At 41.9% G+C, this 18,106-nt stretch overlaps 2 protein-coding genes across 4 annotated transcripts; both read left to right on the forward strand.

Annotated features, from left to right (window-relative positions):
- Positions 1–2,483: 2,483 nt before the first annotated feature.
- fmoda (fibromodulin a) lies at positions 2,484–6,643 on the forward strand. Of its 3 annotated transcripts, XM_086200695.1 has the most exons (7): positions 2,484–2,569; positions 3,158–3,318; positions 3,436–3,527; positions 3,659–3,781; positions 3,879–4,019; positions 4,098–4,365; positions 5,461–6,643. In XM_086200695.1, the coding sequence occupies exons 2-7, from the start codon at positions 3,180–3,182 to the stop codon at positions 5,610–5,612; spliced, it is 915 nt and encodes a 304-aa protein (XP_086056821.1). In that variant the 5' UTR covers positions 2,484–2,569; positions 3,158–3,179; the 3' UTR covers positions 5,613–6,643. The 3 variants fall into 3 exon arrangements, with proteins under 3 accessions (XP_086056821.1, XP_086056819.1, XP_086056820.1); XM_086200693.1 differs by having other exon boundaries at positions 3,158–3,527; XM_086200694.1 differs by lacking the exon at positions 2,484–2,569 and adding an exon at positions 2,861–2,962 and having other exon boundaries at positions 3,158–3,527.
- Positions 6,644–8,354: 1,711 nt separating this feature from the next.
- On the forward strand, positions 8,355–16,461 carry LOC147267868 (sodium- and chloride-dependent neutral and basic amino acid transporter B(0+)-like). The gene is made up of 16 exons (XM_086196836.1): positions 8,355–8,401; positions 8,713–8,776; positions 11,742–11,886; positions 11,981–12,112; positions 12,756–12,917; positions 13,154–13,271; positions 13,357–13,489; positions 13,610–13,750; positions 13,826–13,961; positions 14,112–14,204; positions 14,281–14,406; positions 14,497–14,615; positions 15,445–15,544; positions 15,646–15,755; positions 15,844–16,011; positions 16,163–16,461. Exons 1-16 carry the CDS (start codon positions 8,355–8,357, stop codon positions 16,316–16,318), a joined length of 1,950 nt encoding a protein of 649 aa, XP_086052962.1. The 3' UTR covers positions 16,319–16,461.
- Positions 16,462–18,106: the final 1,645 nt, after the last annotated feature.

Genomic DNA, 18,106 nt, shown 5'->3' on the forward strand with positions numbered 1-18,106 from the left:
AAAGGCTGCCCATCCCTGCCGATGAGCTGGGGGTCATCTTAGGTCAGTTCATGGGTACACATGCATACAAAAACAGGTTTTTCAACCGTCGCCCTTTGACCAGTTAGAGAGGAATCGTTAGGTGCAATGAAACACATCTGTGAATCACATTTACAATCAGGAATATGACTAATGAACCAACAACGATTTTTAAGGCTGCCAGTAACAGACAAATACTCGGAACATAAAATAATTAGTCAGTGTTTTGCTAATTCCTCAATACAGTTTATCTTGAAATATAATCTGGTCAATTTTGAGGAAAAACCACAGAATATTAGCATGTGTAAGGCACAAAGCCAGGCTTACAAGTTGATTTTGTTGTGATTCTGTCACCAGAGATGTTGCAGTTGGTTGCCAAGTGAAGACTGGGATAAGAGGCAGTTTGACACTTTGAAGAACTTCACTTCCTTGCTGAGAGTTAGATGAGATTTTACAGGTATCCTCATTTGTCAGTTAATCATGATGCTCTGCTTAACAGAAGCTCTCAAACTTATTGCTTTGGTAAAGATGATCACACACATAGGGCAATAATTAAGCTTCCTAAATGCTGTTTGGTTGAATCTTGCATAACCTTCCAGATCCAGACTGGCTCTGTCCAGTTTCGATGTCTGGCTGAGATCACCTCCCCTTCTCTGAGAGACATCTACTTTTTATTCTAACACTCAAAGAAGTGCATCCCTTAGCTGTGCTGCTTATTCTTGAGAGCAGGTTTTCAGCTGATGTGGACCAAAAGGACCAACATTCCAAATAAGGACCTTGCACATGGAACGCTCGGGGCAAATTCCAACACGAGCAAACCACAGGCTACCAAGGTTAGAATGGATGGGTGCGATTTTCATTCTGAAAGCCAGCTTGGCCTCTATTTTGATGAATTTGAACATTCGCAAACAACACATAAAAACAGATATATATTTGTTTATCACAGAGTGTACAACTACATCAATGACTGCATAGTTAAGACCACCTACAGTCCCTTCATGGGCTACCAGGGAACCATGGACCACTGGTTTAAACCCCTGCTGTTGAGGAGGTCATGAAGAAGCTGGAGAGAATGTGAGCTGACATGGGGCGGGAAGGAGAATGCACAGGTCATCAGTCAATCACAGGCTACTACACAGACACAGACAACCCCTCACACCTAAGAGTGGGAAACAGTGATGCAGTGCAATTCCTAAAATATCAAACTCTTCCTTTGATTTCCCTCAATTGAACCAACTGTTGGTGAATTTCGGGGTATTAATCACATCTGTCTGTTACAGTGATCAGTCATCACAGCTTTTCCTCACATTACATCAGAGGCTGTGCATTTTTACTGCCTTTGTTTTGTGCTGCGCCCTCACAGACTTTTCTGAGAAAATATTGGTGGAAAATGTTAGATATATTCTATGGAAAGTGTGACAAAACAATATTTGTAATGGTTGAACAGCTGAACGTACAGAATAATTTGAAATCCAAAAAAAACAAAGCAAAGAGAGAATCAAACACTGTTTGGACATGTTTATTGAGTTAACAACTGTTTGTCATTATTGGGCGTATTCTGATTGTGTAATTGAAAGACTCTTTGTAGATATGAAATATAGAACAGAGAGGGACCACACTGCAGCAGGAGAAAGGACACAGAGGCAGAAAGGGGCCCACATTAAGACCAGACAAACAACACATGAGGACAGTCACAGATGTTTTCATTTAACCCTTTACAAGATCTTAAGCTTTTGGACAGGAATGGAGAGTTTAGATCCACCCTCAAAATGCTGTCCCTGGCATATGGATGTTGGCTTTAGAGCACTTTGTCCTTCTGCAGCGGTGTTTTTTTGTTGTTGTTGTTTTGGTTGATGATCATAAAATAAAGAAATAATGCCGTCATTTGTGTGTGGAGTTTAATACTTTAATGCTATATTCATGAATGCTACAAACCCTCAAAAATGCTCATCACGCTGTCAGTGAGGGAACATAAGTTCACTCCCAAAAAAGCAATCCAAGATATGGTTGCAATTTATTGCATTATTAACCAAATTGCACTAGAAAATTTTAAATTCTGCAAACTCATGTCTGCTTTGGGCATAAAACATAATGATTACCGTTGCTTCTTAGCTGTTTCTCTAGATTTGCAGGAGGTGTATTGCATTGTTCATTGTAAGATATATTCAAATGTGTTACCCAGGGAGCTAAAAGGCTGAAAAAGCAGATATAGAGAAGTGTAAATATGGTGAGGTCCAAATGCATCTCACCTCACTCATCATGCTGGTGGAAAAAAGGGTCCCCAGGATGGGGGTGTGGTGTAGCACTGAGCCATTCCTGAATGAACAAAATGGGGTGCAGTAGGGTGGATCGGGGGGGGGGGGGGGGGGGTGGAAGAATGGTAATGGAGCTGAAAGAGGGGTGGAGAGGGGGATGGCAAAAGAATGACAGGCTAGTTTTTTTTACAAAGTGTTAGTCTGAGTTCTGTCCAGTCCTGAGCACACTCTGTGAGAGAGAGAGAGAGAGAGAGCGAGAGAGAGAGGGGCAACAAGGAAGGCCAGTCTCTGATCAGGTAGGTGTGTGTGTGTGTGTGTGTGTGTGTTGTCTATCAGTGTCTGTCATGTACAGTTATTACATGTAACTGGATTCAAATGAACAAACACTGGACTGAGGGGCAATTATTGAATATTCCGCCACAGTCTCAGCGCAGCAGCATAGCTAATTTACAAAGCTGGCTTTATAGGATTTTGCTTCTCTCGCTCTTTTTTTAAACTTCCTCTTTGGATTCCCTGTGGGTTAAGACCCCTAAGAATGCGCCTCTGTTCAGGCAGTTACATTTCCAAAACTATGCGAGTAGCTGCAAAGTACCTTTGACTGTTAAATTTAACCACCAGCAGAAGAATAATAATGCGGTTGTGCGTGGGGAAAAATATACCTCAGGAACAGCAGCTCTTTTTCCACAGAAGTGAGGTTACACTTTTTGCAAAGTTTCATTTTTTACTTTTTGGCTTCTTAAAGGTTTAAACTCATGTATTTTTGCAAGTCATATATTCTGTACTCAGTAAAGACCTTTCAATGATACAGTCAACACCAGTGTTGAAAACATTACAAATAACCAATGTAGCTTGAGTCACCTGAATTCTCTCTCTCTGTCTCTCAGTGAGATTTGTGTGTCTGTGACCATGCGTCTGGTGATTGTCTTCCTTTTGTCCACCCTGGTTCCACTGTCTCTCTCCCATGGACGGGATCCTTTCGCCTGGCTCTATGGCCCGCGGAGCTATATGCCAGGGGACAACACTGGTGGAGAGTGTCCCTCTGAGTGTGACTGCCCCCCTACCTTCCCTATTGCCATGTACTGTGATGGGCGGGGCCTGACAGCCATGCCAACCATCCCTTCCCGTATCAAATACTTGTACCTCCATAATAATGCCATCTCAGCTGTGCCGGATTCATCGCTGGTCAACGCCACCAACCTGGTGTGGCTCATGATGCACCACAACCAACTGACATCTGACGCCATCGGAAAGAAGGTAAAGCAACATCTAATCTCGGTCACATGTCGGCAAAAACAATAAAAATCGAATTTCTTCCAACTGTCTGTCATGGCATCCTTGAATCTGTGCATGTTGGTGACTGTATGTATCATCCAAATCATTTGCAGGCATTTCTGAAGTTGGAGGCACTGGAACGTTTATATTTACAGCACAACAATTTGACCAGCATCCCTGCCAATCTCCCTCGTTCCCTGCGAGATCTGAGAATCAACCATAACAAGATTGAGAAGGTGATGTTTTGAACGGAGAGCCTCTCTGCTATTGTTGACTCTCTTACTGTTGATCAGTAGAAGCACAAGACCTTAAAATATTGCAACTGTTGCCTAGGTAACACCTGCAGACCTAGAGGGAATGGATAACCTCACTATCCTGTATCTCCATGACAACGCTGTCACAAACATGGAAGCATCACTGAAGGCACTGACATCCCTCACGCTGCTGGACATAAGTGGCAACAAGCTGTCAAAGGTACTTGTGTGTTTGTGTGTGTCTGTATGGGTCTTAATGGATTTATAACCTCCCACTCTCTCTATCCAATGGTCCAAGGTCCCAGAGGGCCTCCCCGAACATCTGCACCAGCTCTACCTGGAGTCCAACTCCATTGACTCTCTACCAGAGGGTTTCCTGGGCAGTTTCAGTCAGCTGCAGTACATCAGAATGAGCCACAACCAGATCACAGATAAGGGTATCCCTGCCAACACCTTCAACGTGACGGGGCTGGTGGAGCTGGACCTGAGCTTCAACAAGCTGGAGAGAATCCCTCTAGTCAGCACTACACTCCAGCACCTCTACCTGCAAGCCAACCAGATCAAAGGTAGGTCTGGAGTTCTACTGAAGTATGGCGTTCCCTTTGTATCTTTGTGGTGCAAGGATTTATTAGTAAGAAAAAAACTATCAACAATACAGTGAATGAGGTATAGTTGCTTTAAAAGTCAAGTGCGTTTATGAATGAGGTATACTGAATATGTAGTCATGTGAATTTAAAAAAAATCCATTCCTTGAATGGAAAAGTTCTGTTTGTTGTTGTGTCTTTGGAGTGTTTCGCTGAAAGATCACCAACAGACATGCGTTTGTGTGACAGCTTTCAGTCAGTGTCCCACCCACAAGACTGCTCACACAGTACCCTGTAGCTGAAGACCCAGCAGTTTAAGGCACACGCAAGTATGGGGCTGTGAGTCTGGGACCCCTAGATGGCACTAGCATCACCCTGATTTCTTTCCCTAACACTTACCACTCTCCAGTCCTCTTGCCTAAGTTTAAAACCCCAAGTTTCTTAACCTGCATGAGGGTTGTCCAATTTGCTGGGTGGTGCTGTAACAAAGACTAGAGTCTCCGACTTGAATCTGCTGGTGTTCCAGCTCTGCAGATGCCTTCTATTACACTCAACAGCTAGAACATTTTTTATTTGCAAACTGAAGTATTGGATTCACTAGTCTCAGGATACCAGACATCAGAACTCTGCCTTTTGAAGTCTAGGGATTTCTGAACGGTACGTGCTTTGACGGCAGCCAAAAAGGCTGCAACACACCCACGGCCCTTAAATGTTGTCAAGGGCACAAAATGCCAGAAATAATGACTAATATCAACAAATGAAGACTTTTCCTCTTGGACCATCCTACATTGAAAATGTGGCTGGAAAGGTAGTGTTGACAGGTACACGACTTCTGCGTGTCACTGTACAACATAAAGGGCCACCCTAAGACTTTGGATTTGTTCTGTAAGGTGTTTTTTTTTTATTCCCTAATCGTTTCCACCCATTTTAGCAAGAAAACCTATATGATTGCACAATAAAGACACAAAAGAAACTTCATACTTCATTTAATGTTTGGCCATTTGTAGACAGCCACTGTTGTTAGTAAATAGAATCAAATGAGTTACCACTACTTGCTCTTCTGTCCTGTGGCTGTAGAGTTCACTTTAGGTAGTTTCTGCAGCATTGTGGATGTGACCAACTTCTCCAAATTGCGAACACTCCGACTGGATGGAAACGAGATCAGTCGGGAGGACATCCCGTCGGAGTCGTCACTCTGTCTGCGCATGGCGTCAGACATTGAGATCTAACTACGCTAGCACAAGAAAACTTTGTGGCACTTGGCCAAAAGACGTATCTCAGTGTGCAACATTCACTTCAGGGTGTGGCACGTCTATTACGAGTGTTAAAAGAACACCTCTGCGGTGATTATGTTTCCACACAAACAGGAAGGGGTGAACCTTCTTACTGAATTAGCAAACATTGTCATGGCAGTAATTTTACAGTCCTAATCTTAATCACACACCTCATTCTTTCCAGGAGCATTTCTGTGAAATGTAAAAATCAAGAAAACAGGTTAGCTATTGCCAAGTTATTTTGCACGTTAATGTTCCTCTGCATATAAATGCCTCTGTTTGCATATTGAAAGCAATTGTACCCTGGTCCTCTGTATATGTTTTGAGGATCATTGATCTTTATAATCAGTATTATTTCTATTTTGAATCTATATAGTTCACCTTTTTGTTGTCTTCAGTGCCTTTCATTATGTTGTCAAATATGTCGCGGTGAGCATTTTAAAACTTAGAAAGCAATATTGATTCTTTCATTTCAACTAGCTGTCATAAAAACTGCCCTGTCATCGTATTGGAGTGAGGTGAAATATTCAGAATGGGGTTTTTAATTCATGACTGCATTTTTCTATTGAAAATAAACTTTTCTAACAGAACTGGAACAACATGTATGCAATGTAACATGTGAAAACATACTTAACTGTAGAGAATAAACCATCAAGAGGATTTGGGATGTATGAATTATGACTCAAGTTATGTATTGCATGAATGGATGCCTCAATAAAAGTCTCAACTTTTTTTTTTGGCTTACAGTTCATCCAAGGATACATGCAGGAGTGCAGTGAACAGTATCTTACTATCTGTGTGGGATGTGATTGAGTGAGTTTATGGACCAACAGGATGGAATCACTGATCAGGAACAAGCTATAAATGCATCTACAAAGCTACTGGTGTTACAACAAGTGATGCTTTAAATCCATCACCAAGGTTTATGTAAATCTTTGTCTCACTGTTGAATATTGTTATTTTCAGTGTCAAAGTAAAGTGATGCAAGCAGCGGGGCTGTGTGTCGGTGTGAGTGTGGCTGCTACATGTCCGCCCTTTCAGTCCACAATTGAGCAAGGTCAAGACCAGCTCATTAAATTTGTGCTGTAACTGCACCGTAATTGCCTAAAGAGTCCCAAATGTGCCTGCTATTTAGAAAATATCTCAAAAATATCTTAGATTCTTGTGGTTCTCAGACAATGAATCCTAATGACTGGTTGGTATGGCAAAATATATAATCAGTCTTTTTATACATCCTCACCCGCGATTTTGCATGAATCATGAAGCTGGGCCGATACATAAGTTGGAGGGGTGCAACCTGCCATTCTGTGCTTGTGAAGCAGGCAGAATGTGATCTGTTTCTATCATGTGATTATGCAGCTAGAATGGGTGCTATTTTTCAAGTTCAACTGCCCTTTTATAGGTTTATATTTTCCCCTCCTCATTGTTGGCCACGATTCGTGTCAGTGACACGCTGCTCATCCAGGTTGTTCATTATTGGAATATAAAGTTCATATTCAGGTTAATGAGGTGAACAAAGTCATTCAGGACACTGAAGTAGGTCATGTTTGTGGATTAAATGTTGCAAGGCCGTAAAGGATGAACCCTCTCCAGTGCAATGAAAGGATGTATTTTCATTGTTACTTACTTAGCTCTTAAAATGAGAGACTTTTTTCCCTCGTATTCAGGTCACTTGAAGTGTGAAAAGACAACAAGGACCAATTTTTTCTTAACGGAGGAGCATGACAAGGGAGTCCAAGCAGAAGAACAGGAGCTGGCCTGTAGTCTGTGGTGACTCTACTTTGGACCTGATTTAATAAGATCCCAAATTTAGACAGCTAAATTGTGTGTGAACTGCACCTATGGTTGGTGTACGCTTTGGGGGAGTATTTAAATGAGGGTTTTGTGTATTTCCTTGTACCTGTCCAAATGCTGAGATTGGAGAGGAGAGAGAAAAAAACACTGAAGGAGAGAAAATAGAACAGGAAGACATGTTTAATTTTCTTTACACTACAGTGGTCGTCAATGTTCTCTTTCATTTGGTTATAGACCACATCAAGAGAGAGAAATTGGATAAAGATCATCCTTCCATCCATCCATTTTCTACCGCTTATTCTGTTAAGGGTCATGGGGGTGTGGGGGCTGGAGCCTATCCCAGCAGCCTTCGGGCAAGAGGCAGGGTTCACCCTGGACGGGTTGCCAGTTCACACCTACAGCCACACCTACAGTCAATTTAGTGTATGGATTAACCACGTGCTGTCTTGCATGTCTTTGGATTGTGTGAGGAAGCTGGAGTACCAGAGAGAACCCACACAGGAACAGGGAGAACATGCAGACTCCACACAGAAAGATCCTATTCCTGAGCCAGGGCTCGAACCCGGAACCTTCTTGCTGTGAGGCGACAGTGCTGACTACTGCACCACCGTGCTGCCCTGAATAAGCTCAATTATGGCAAATCTGATGAGCAGGAGAGACACAAGCCAGTGCAGAGAAATTTCAGGGTCGTGGAAAATGAAGATTGGGAGTGCACCAATCATAACGGGTGGTGTAGGTGGGTATGGTAGAGAAATGATACCTCATGAATGTATTTTGTGTGCAGAAGCCACCACAACACTGCCCACAGTAATCCCAAAGAAACACAATTTTAAGGAGCCCAGCATCCAGATCAGGCAATTTTACACCCACAACCAGAGCAACTGGAATCCTCTTTTTACCAACATGTGGCATTCAATGCAGACCGGAGTACGGTTCACAAAACAGTGCCGGTAAGCTAAAGTCTATAATCAATGTTTAACATGCAGAATTCCAGACATCAGTATATTAGAGTAAGCACCTCACAGAGTTTAAGTTGGACCGAACAGCAGAAAATGAGTGTTTTGCAGGTGGAGTCTTTTCAAGTCATAGTGCAAGCGTGGAGTGCATGTTGGAAATGTTGCAGTAAGAATAAAGTAACTTGGGTATTGTTTATTTTCCACACGCTAAAATGAAGACATGCCTGAATGATATGAGGAACCAGTTCAACTGTTTCAGACATGTTTTAGTGTCACCATGACTTACCAACCATTTGCTTTTGCAGATCGCTATTGGATGTGCGGAGAGAATTGGTCATCCTACCTTTCCACTCCAGTGGACTGAACTTGGTAAGAATGGAAGTGATTGTACAAGTGGTGTATGGAGGGGTGGGAGACTTGATAGGAGTTAATGAGGTTCTGGGTATAAATCACAGATCCAAGAGACGATGTGTTGCAGATCCCCATGTAAATATAGATGGCATGAGACAGCAGAGAGGAAGCCTTGAAGAATTTAGAGCAGAAAATGAGATCAAAGCGGACCTTAAGTCCTTATTCTTCTGGATAAATTCAAACAAAAATGTTGATTGGGTCAATTATCTATTACAACCAACAGCAATTCATTAACAATACTAATGAGGCACTTAGGGCTTTAGGAAAACAACAGCACCAAACCAGCAAAGTGGCATGACAGAACACACAGGCTGTAGACTGGATATTGGCTGAACAGGGATGTATGTCAAACATGTCACTTACATACCTGCTGTCACTGCACCTGATGGATCGTTTGGCACAGCCATGCCAGTACTCAGAGATTGAGAGATTGATTTGCTACTGAACCAGTGCAAAAAGGTGCACCTTCACATGCACCTGGCTGATCTGGAGGCCCAGTAGCCCCTATAAGAGGGATATTTTGTGATTCAAAGCTACTTAATTCTTTAAAATGTCTGTAAAGCACTCACTCTAAAGCACTGTGTCCTCATTAAAATACAGGCAGGCCAAAATATGCTGAATAAGGAATGGTAGGCAGAGGAGTTTTGCCCTGGTTTCTGGGACAGTGTTGAGTCGACCTGGGTTAGAACATGAGGGCACCAGATCTTACTGAGTGGAATGATTCCTATCAAGGATAACAGGGAACTTGATTTGCAACCATCTGAAGTGGCACTGATTCAAATTATCACCACATCAATGTTAATATATTCATGATTAGAAAGCCACATAATGTCAAGTTATCATTCTGACTTTGGATTACTCGTTGCAAATAAATTCTCAAAGCCACAAGCTGCCTTCAGTCTCACTTTCATACACTACAAGTCCACCAGGTCCTAATGTTGGTAAACAGGTTCCTTGTTCCCTTTATCGGTTCCCTCAGCTCGTTCCTCCTCTCCCTCGTGGCTAATTTTAACTGTGTCTCCTCACCGATTCCGCCATCTCAGCTTCCTGTGAAGAGAACGGTCTAACTGATGGAGGAACTGAGGGCTAACTGAGAAAAACACAACTTCTTCACTGCACTAATACACAACTCAGTAGTCTCAGTAAAACTTCAGCCCCTGCTTTTTAAAAATGGCAGTTGCTTGTAACAAATATATACAGCTGACATGAGTGACTGGTTTCAAAATGAATCGATACCATGAGTAACAGTAGGAACACACTAGACATTTTTCAGGCTGCATTTAATACAGGATTCATAATTGTACTGCCTGCTAGTTTGTAGCTCAAAGATACTGTAGTTTGGGCCAGTATGCCCAAAAATGTGGAGTTGTGTGAGATTTATATGAACATGAAACGGACGTCAAGGTCAGACGATGCAGACACGTCATTATGATGTCCACCGCCATACAAGTTGCACCTGCAATTAGCCTACATTACTCCCTCTGCAGTCCCTAGAGTCCAAACTCCCCTTCCTCTCTGCCACTTCCCCCACTGCACCACTCCTTTTTGCTTATTTTTTTATTAATAAAAAAGCTGCTAGCTCTTTTCATCACACACATTCACACTGCAGTGTTTAGTCCAGTTTTTTGCAGGTGAGTGAAGACGTTCCTCTCAAGAGTTATTTGAAAAGAGTATTTTGAGTTCCAAAACTTGTTTGTTTCCTTACAGGTCAACAACATAGCCTGCAAACTCTACCCTTCTCACAGGTGTTTTCTGAGAGCTTTGTTCTTTCAGTAGTAGTAGTAATTTTGTCTGTGTGTGTGTGTGTGTGTGTGTGTGTGTGTGTGTGTGTGTACTGTATCTCTGATGACCAGAGGAGTTATAGTTTTAATAATCCTCTGGTTTAGTGGTGGTCACCTTTCAGTTGTGGTTTGGTCATCAGAGTGCGATCACAGGTGACACAGAGGTACACAACCGGGTTACAGTCAACGATTATGTGCAGATGTCATCAACCGACATGAGATCGACCATCATTAGGCACAATGGCGGTCTTAGGGAGTAGTGTAGAGTCACACACCTGAGTAACACACACACAAACACACTTCACAATTCAGCTCAGGCAATAACATGTTGTTATGTCACTCTGAGAAGTCAAGTGTGTGTCTGTTTTCACAGAATGGAACTGCTGAGTTGAGGACCACTTTTGTGTTTTACTGTCAGAAATGATTTATTATTCTTATTATTTCATTATTCAGAAACATTCATCGACATTCTGGATCATTACTTATGAAGCTTTACTGCAGTAATTCCTGAGTCCAGTTTGATGACGTTTGTGACACTGGGGCGATGTTTTTGTAGTGGAGGAACAAATCCCGGTCAGTACCTGTGATTGGTTGAACAAACAGCCCTCCCCTGGCTCGCGGGGGGGGGGGGGGGGGCCTTTTAAAATGGACGCACCTGAGTTAGTTGAAATTCTTGTAATCAAGAAGTAAAAAAGAAATGAAGAAACACAGCTGGAACACTTTCAAGGATTTAATTTTCCAAAATCCTGCTGTTGGCACTCAGGTAGGATTGCAGGTGTGTTCGAACAGCGTCTATAATTGTGATATATATGGAGAAGAAGTATAGCTCTTTCCTTTATTTGCAACCTGTCCTAAATTCTTTAAATTCCTTTCTATTTTTAATTTTTAGACATTTGAAAATGAATTTTGAAATGAGACTTTAGGGCAGTCACAAAAATCATCTCTTTTAAATATGTAATGGGTCCATTGATTTGGTGACTGTCGGTGAAAAACATGCTGTGAAAAATAGATGTAATAGATGATGATTTCCAGAATGATGTCTGCTGGTTCAAGTTCTTCACCAGTGAAATCTTGAGCTTTATTTTCACGCTTTGCATTTTACAATATGAGCCAGCTTGGTAAGTGTTGGATCTTTGGAGCAGAACCCACATGTGGAGGATGGTGATGAGAATCCTGATCGTGGGAATTGGACCAGTAAGAGAGAGTACGTGCTGTCATCGATTGGCTATGCCGTCGGCCTGGGAAACATCTGGAGGTTTCCATATTTAGCCTACAAGAATGGAGGGGGTACGTATGTGGTTCTGAACCATTTCTGTTGGGCAATCCATTTAATGGCACCTATATTAAACTTCTTTACATTCTCCTCCTTTACTTTGAGCAGGGGCTTTTCTTGTGCCCTACTTTGTGATGCTGCTGGTTGCTGGCATTCCTCTTTTCTTCCTGGAAAGTGCCTTCGGTCAGTTCTGCAGCCAAGGCCCGATCCACATATGGAGAGCTGTGCCATTACTGCAGGGTAAGACAATAAGTGAGACATGAGGCGAGGCGATCTGGTCAAACATGAGTGATTTAATGGAGGTGTTGGTTAGTGGTTTATTGCACCTCTTAAACTATTTTATGGCTCTTTTTGGTTTAGTTTTAAGGCTTTGTGTCCAGAGATCAGTCAGAGCTGAAGGGATTTATGTGCCTTTACCTTCAGGTTCAGTGCATAACCACTCAGAATAAAAGGGAAAGATTGACTGTTTCAACAACCTCATTCCGGTTCAAAGTAAAACTGAAATAGAAAGATTACCAGTCAAGCTGTGACCAAATCTAATCAATAACCTATAGTTTAATAGTAGAATTAGACAAAGAATTTCAAAATTTGTTTTGATCTTGAATAAGAGGTTGGTTTTGTGCAAGAGGCTGAATGAATCCTCTTATCAGTGCAGGGATGGTGCAACAGATACAAGCTATATGTTGTGAAATGCTGAGATTTACCTGGATGAGTTCAAACAATGACATTAAGAATAAGCCTTGGATGAACTTGGGTGGCCTGAATGTAAGGGACCTCTGACTGAATGTAAGGGGCTGATTCAGTAATTGTACTTCTGCACTGTAGTGCTTTTATTAGAAAGTAAGAGCAACCATTCCTATGTCTTCTCTCTCTCACTCTTAAGGTGTAGGCGTCGCCATGGTTATGGTGACTTTAACAGTGTCCATCTACTACAACGTCATCATCGGCTACAGCCTGTACTACATGTTCGCCTCCTTCCAGTCTCCTCTGCCCTGGTCCAGCTGCTTCAGCTGGGCTGACAGTAACTGCAGTGAAACACCCTTAGGTACTTAAGTGTTTCTGATGGAGAGATCAGTTGTGCTGTCTCTGTCATGGGTGGAGCATTGAACATAATCTGATTTGAAAGAAAGATTAGAAAGAAAACTTGGGAGGATTTTTACAATAATATGGAGAAAGAAGAAACCCAATAATAATAATAATAATAATAATAATAATAATAATAATCTTCTGTTCAGGTTAGGAACTAAACAAACCATCCACCTGTCCTCTCTCCTTCTCTAGTGTATTGCAATGTCAGTGGTGTTTTAGTGACCAACTGGACTCAAGAAACCAACGCTTCATGTCCTTCATCCGACATGATCCAGGTTCCAGTGCAGAGCCCGAGTGAGCAGTACTGGGAGTAAGGACCTCACACTCCAGCGCATTCACACACACACACGTGTCATGAGGACAGGGTGGTACTATCAGAATTCTCTCCTCCTCAGCCGTGTGGCTCTGCAGAGATCTGGTAGTCTTGATGAAACAGGACCAGTAGTCTGGCACTTGGCTCTCTGTCTGCTGCTGAGCTCTGGACTCGTCGCTGCAGCTCTCATCAAAGGTATCAAGTCATCAGGGAAAGTAAGTCAGATCTGCTCGACAACAATCTACTTCTCTTGCTACTTCAAAATAAAAACGATCCCTTGCTGGATTTTACACTGTATCTTTACAGAGTGTGACCTCTTGGACCTCTCCCCCCAGGTTGTGTATTTCACAGCTACATTCCCTTACGTGGTGATTGTGATCCTGTTGATCAGGGGTGTGACACTGGAGGGCGCTAGAGATGGGATAGAGTTCTACATTGGTTCCCAGTCAAATATGACCAAACTGACAGAAGCGCAGGTAACAATCTGTAACCATCAAGACATATCAGAATGTTAAGTTAAAGGTCAACATATGTTTTCTTGTCTGTTTTAGACTTGGAAAGATGCTGCGACTCAGACCTTCTACTCTCTGTCTATTGGCTGGGGCGGAGTCATGACTCTCGCCTCATACAACAATTTCAACAACAACGTTTTCAAGGATTCATTGGTTGTGACGCTGACTAATGCTGGTATGAGAAGAGTGATCATTTCTCAGGAGGTTGATGTTCAATTAACCAATTTGAAAGATGGAAACCCGGTGTTCATCATAAAAGGCCGGTGCGTTGAGAGTCTGTTGTAAAGATGTTTTAGTCTCTTCTACTGTGTTCATCTTCTTCAAGGCACAAGTGTGTTTGCTGGCTTCGCTATATTTTCCATTCTGGGTCACATGGCTCACGTTTATAAAATACCTGTTGGAGAGATGGTGAAGGAAGGTAAGACACACACCTGAGCACTACTGAAGCTGTGGACCGCTTCCAGAGACTTCTCTGATTCTTTGCTCTCGTGCAGGATTCGGCTTGGCATTCATTGCATATCCAGATGCTCTTTCCAAGCTGCCAATTTCTCCTCTGTGGTCATTTTTGTTCTTCTTCATGCTTCTAACGGTCGGTCTCGACTCCCAGTTTGCAGGAATAGGTGACAGCTTAATTTCCCACTCACATATGATTCAAATGGCCACTGCAACAGCACTTCCTATGCTGAGATCTTTCTTCCTCTTGAACGTAGAGGTGATCACCACCTGCCTGCTTGACTCATTCCCAAAAATCTTCAAATCCAAACACGCCATGTTGACTTTGACCACCAGTGCCATCCTCTACCTGCTGGGTCTGCCATGTGTCACAAGAGTGAGTACAGAGACGCGACATAACATATGATAAATACTTAATTATTTTAAATTGCTTGGTATCTTTATTTTGGTGCGTATTTATTCCCCTGACAACTTTTCACTTTACCCTTACATTTGAACACATATAGCTCTGTTTTTAAGTCTTTACATTTTGCAACAGGATATTTTCTTTGTAGTTTTAACACATTTGTATTCATATTTTGATGTTATTATTGACATCACAACCTTTTTTTTTTTTTTTTTAAAGATACAAATTGTTGCATTTGCTAGACCTCATGGTGGGTTTCAGTTATACCCGAGTGCAGGCTAGTGTTGCTTCTTGAGGAACAAGGTGGTTCATGAGTACCAGACGAGAACGTTCCGTCCCTCATGTAATGGGAGCAACATCATGCCCTGCAAATTGTACTTTCAAGACTTAATTTGACCTCAAGTGTGTTGTCATGTTCATCATAGTATATCAACATCTGCTACTGACGGTCAATATTGACAACCACACTAGAGTGGATAGTCATTATTTATTCAGTATATGTTGTTTTTCTTTTTATGATAGAAGGATGCACGTCTAAGATGTGACCTCACATTAACATGAGGCGAGCTTTGCTTTGCACAAACGGCCTTCAAAGAGCTGTTTTTGACTTCTATACTTTCAGAGTCAGTCCTGTATAAATCTAATATGGTAAAGACGTGAATGCTGGATTCATTTTTGCTTGTGTATCTGCTTCTCTTATTTCTGTTATGTGGTATATGGGCTTAGTTACCACTATGCTTCTTTGCGTGTGTGTGTGTGTGTGTGTGTGTGTGTGTGTGTGTGTGTGTGTGTGTGATAGGCAGGAATATACTGGGTGACCCTAATTGACCAGTTTGTAGCCAGCTGGGTGCTGCTCATTCTGGCTCTCTTGGAGATCATTGGTGTCTTTTACATATACGGTGAGTTGGATGGTTCTGCGTACAGTACTTGTGAAAAATAAGTGACAGAATTTGGCTTTGAACCCTATTTATGTATACATGTGTGTTGTTGTTGGTTTCAGGAGGAAACCGTTTCATCAAAGACACTGAGATGATGCTTGGCAAGAAGAGTTTCTTTTTCTGGCTCTGGTGGAGAGCATGTTGGTTCTTCATCACCCCCTGCATCATCGCAGTTAGTCCCCCTGCAGACAACACTGCTGTTTCACCATCCAGTTGTGGAAGTACATTAGCACACACACTTTTTATCTTTTTGTCTGTAGGTGATCCTGGTCTGGTCCCTGCTGACCTTCACACCCCCATCCTACGGACCAATCCAGTACCCGGTCTGGGGCCTGGCTCTGGGCTGGTGCATGATTGTATTCATCCTCATCTGGATCCCTGCTGTTGCTGTATATAAGCTACTAAGAGAAGAGGGCAACCCTTGGAAGGTGTGTGTGTGTGTGTGTGTGTGTGTGTGTGTGTGTGTGTGTGTGTGTGTGTGTGTGTGTGTGTGTGTGTGTGATGGATATATATATATATATATATATAGAAAAGGCTATTCACATTTTTCAAAACACCTCAAATCTCTTCCTTTCACAGCGTCTGAAGTCACTGTGCTCCCCTTCTGAACAGTGGCACCCTTATCTGGACATCCATCGTGGGGAGCGCTACTCAGTTGAACTCTGCCATCGCAGGAAAACTCCCATCACCACTCCAGAAGTAAATGTAAATGTCATCTCCAGCTCAAGGCTTTGAATATTATGTGTGAATATATTTCCAACCTGTCATTTTTTCCACTTTGGTGAGGCTGCTACTGCATACTGCAAACTGAAACTGCATCATGTTATTTGACACTCAGTCGGCAGCAACTCTAATTTAAACTCACAGAAGAGGTCTCTCACTCGCTCCAAGAAATGTTCTTAAAACAGCCAGAATACACTCCAACAAGTACGTGTGAGGTCATTTGTTTTATAAATGAAAGTTTGTGAGCTCAGAGATGAATGGAACATGTCATGTGTGTTACACAGAATCAGTCAATACACAATCAGCTTGAGGCCATGTTTAACCCTGGTCTTTGGTCTTACCTACACATTGTGTGTATCGATTCCATTAACTTTGATCCACCGAGGATCACGTGGTTTAACTTCTATAGTCTGGCCCTAACCCTGAGGACGCTCCTTCTACCCTCCTTTCTTAACAACCCAGCTGCCACCGTAAACCAAGAGGCCTCTGGCTCCGACCTTGGCTGAATAAGCAACTCAGATCTGGAATGCAGACGGATCTGAAGGGACGCTCCTCCAAACACCTACATATAAATTAGAAGCTTGAATAATACAGAGGAGATGCTATGAAAGAGAAATCTCCTTGACTGGGATGTTTTTTTATGAGGTAGCAACAATAGCAGATGAGCCCAAAGAGACACTTCAGAGGAGTCATGTGACTCAGTGTAAATATCAAGATCAGGATAATCCTCCATCGCACCATTAATATTATTGTACCTGCTGGACTTACTTTACCTGTTTTTACCTCTTGTAATTTATAGCAGTAAATACAATATTATTTTTACATCTCCCATATGTGATGAAGTGAAACATGGATGACACAACTACACAACCTCAAGCTGGAAGCTCTGCATGTTTGTGTTGATCCGAGTTGTTACTACATGTTTTAGAGTTAATGTGCAACACTTTCAGTCAATTAACATCCACCTCACAACTATTTTGTTTCTATTTAGTCTACCTTTTACTTTTGTCTCTTTGTAGGTCACTTTTACATACTGTGTTATTTGCAAATGTTCTCACTCTCCATTCACACATTTTTTTAAATGTATTGTATCCCATTGTTTCTTTATTCTTGTGTATTCCTTCTTTTCCGATAAATATTTTTCACTACCTCGTGTGATATTACAGCATCGAGGGTGAAAGACAAAGGATGAATTTCAATTGATAGGAAAATCTTACACGCTCCTTGCCTTCATAAACGGTTTTATGTATCAAACACTCAGATGATCAATCTCAAGTGTGTCAATCAAAATTTGCCTTGTGCCTCCTCTCTGGTCATCATTACTCAGATTAAATGATATTTTGAAGCAATTGTTCAGAATATTTTCAGAATGTAAAGCGTCTTCATTCCTTTCACAGCTACTCTCTCACTTCTCATTAGCCAAAGAAAACAGCACCGAACACCTGAGTAACACAACTCAATGGCTTCTCAGCTCCATGTGATCACCAGTTGAACCAGACTGTGCAGGTGTGACAGAGACACTTCTGTCAGTTATTTAGCGTTTACCTCTTGGTGCGTCTGATCCACAAATAGTATTTGATTAAGCTGAAAGGCTTACTTTGACTCTCAGTGCAAATGTCTGTTTGCATATGACTTAACTGCAGTTTCTGGGAAAAGAAAATAGAAAAAAAAAAATCCCACCAAGAAAAAAAACCCTGATTTTTTTGTGTTTATGATCAGTTTTGTAAAGTATCAATTTCTGGGAAATGAATGTAAAACTATGGATAGACCCAGCTGTAGAAATGAACATGACCATTATAA

This window comes from Aulostomus chinensis, chromosome 3 (genome assembly GCF_037954235.1).
Source record: "Aulostomus chinensis isolate RoL2024-O1b breed Wild chromosome 3, RoL_Achi_v1.0, whole genome shotgun sequence".
In the NCBI taxonomy this organism is placed as follows: Eukaryota; Metazoa; Chordata; class Actinopteri; order Syngnathiformes; family Aulostomidae; genus Aulostomus; species Aulostomus chinensis.

What these genes read in the sequence shown, in the direction of transcription:
- LOC147267868 (XM_086196836.1), top strand. Translation starts at nt 8,355, where the DNA reads ATGTGGCATTCAATGCAGACCGGAGTACGGTTCACAAAACAGTGCCG. An exon ending in CCGAGTGAGCAGTACTGGGA is followed by an intron (nt 13,272 to 13,356) that starts GTAAGGACCTCA and finishes TCTCCTCCTCAG; the next exon opens with CCGTGTGGCTCTGCAGAGAT. An exon ending in TGGTGTCTTTTACATATACG is followed by an intron (nt 15,545 to 15,645) that starts GTGAGTTGGATG and finishes TGTTGGTTTCAG; the next exon opens with GAGGAAACCGTTTCATCAAA.
- fmoda (XM_086200693.1), top strand. Translation starts at nt 3,180, where the DNA reads ATGCGTCTGGTGATTGTCTTCCTTTTGTCCACCCTGGTTCCACTGTCT. An exon ending in CTGACGCCATCGGAAAGAAG is followed by an intron (nt 3,528 to 3,658) that starts GTAAAGCAACAT and finishes AATCATTTGCAG; the next exon opens with GCATTTCTGAAGTTGGAGGC. An exon ending in GCAAGCCAACCAGATCAAAG is followed by an intron (nt 4,366 to 5,460) that starts GTAGGTCTGGAG and finishes CTGTGGCTGTAG; the next exon opens with AGTTCACTTTAGGTAGTTTC.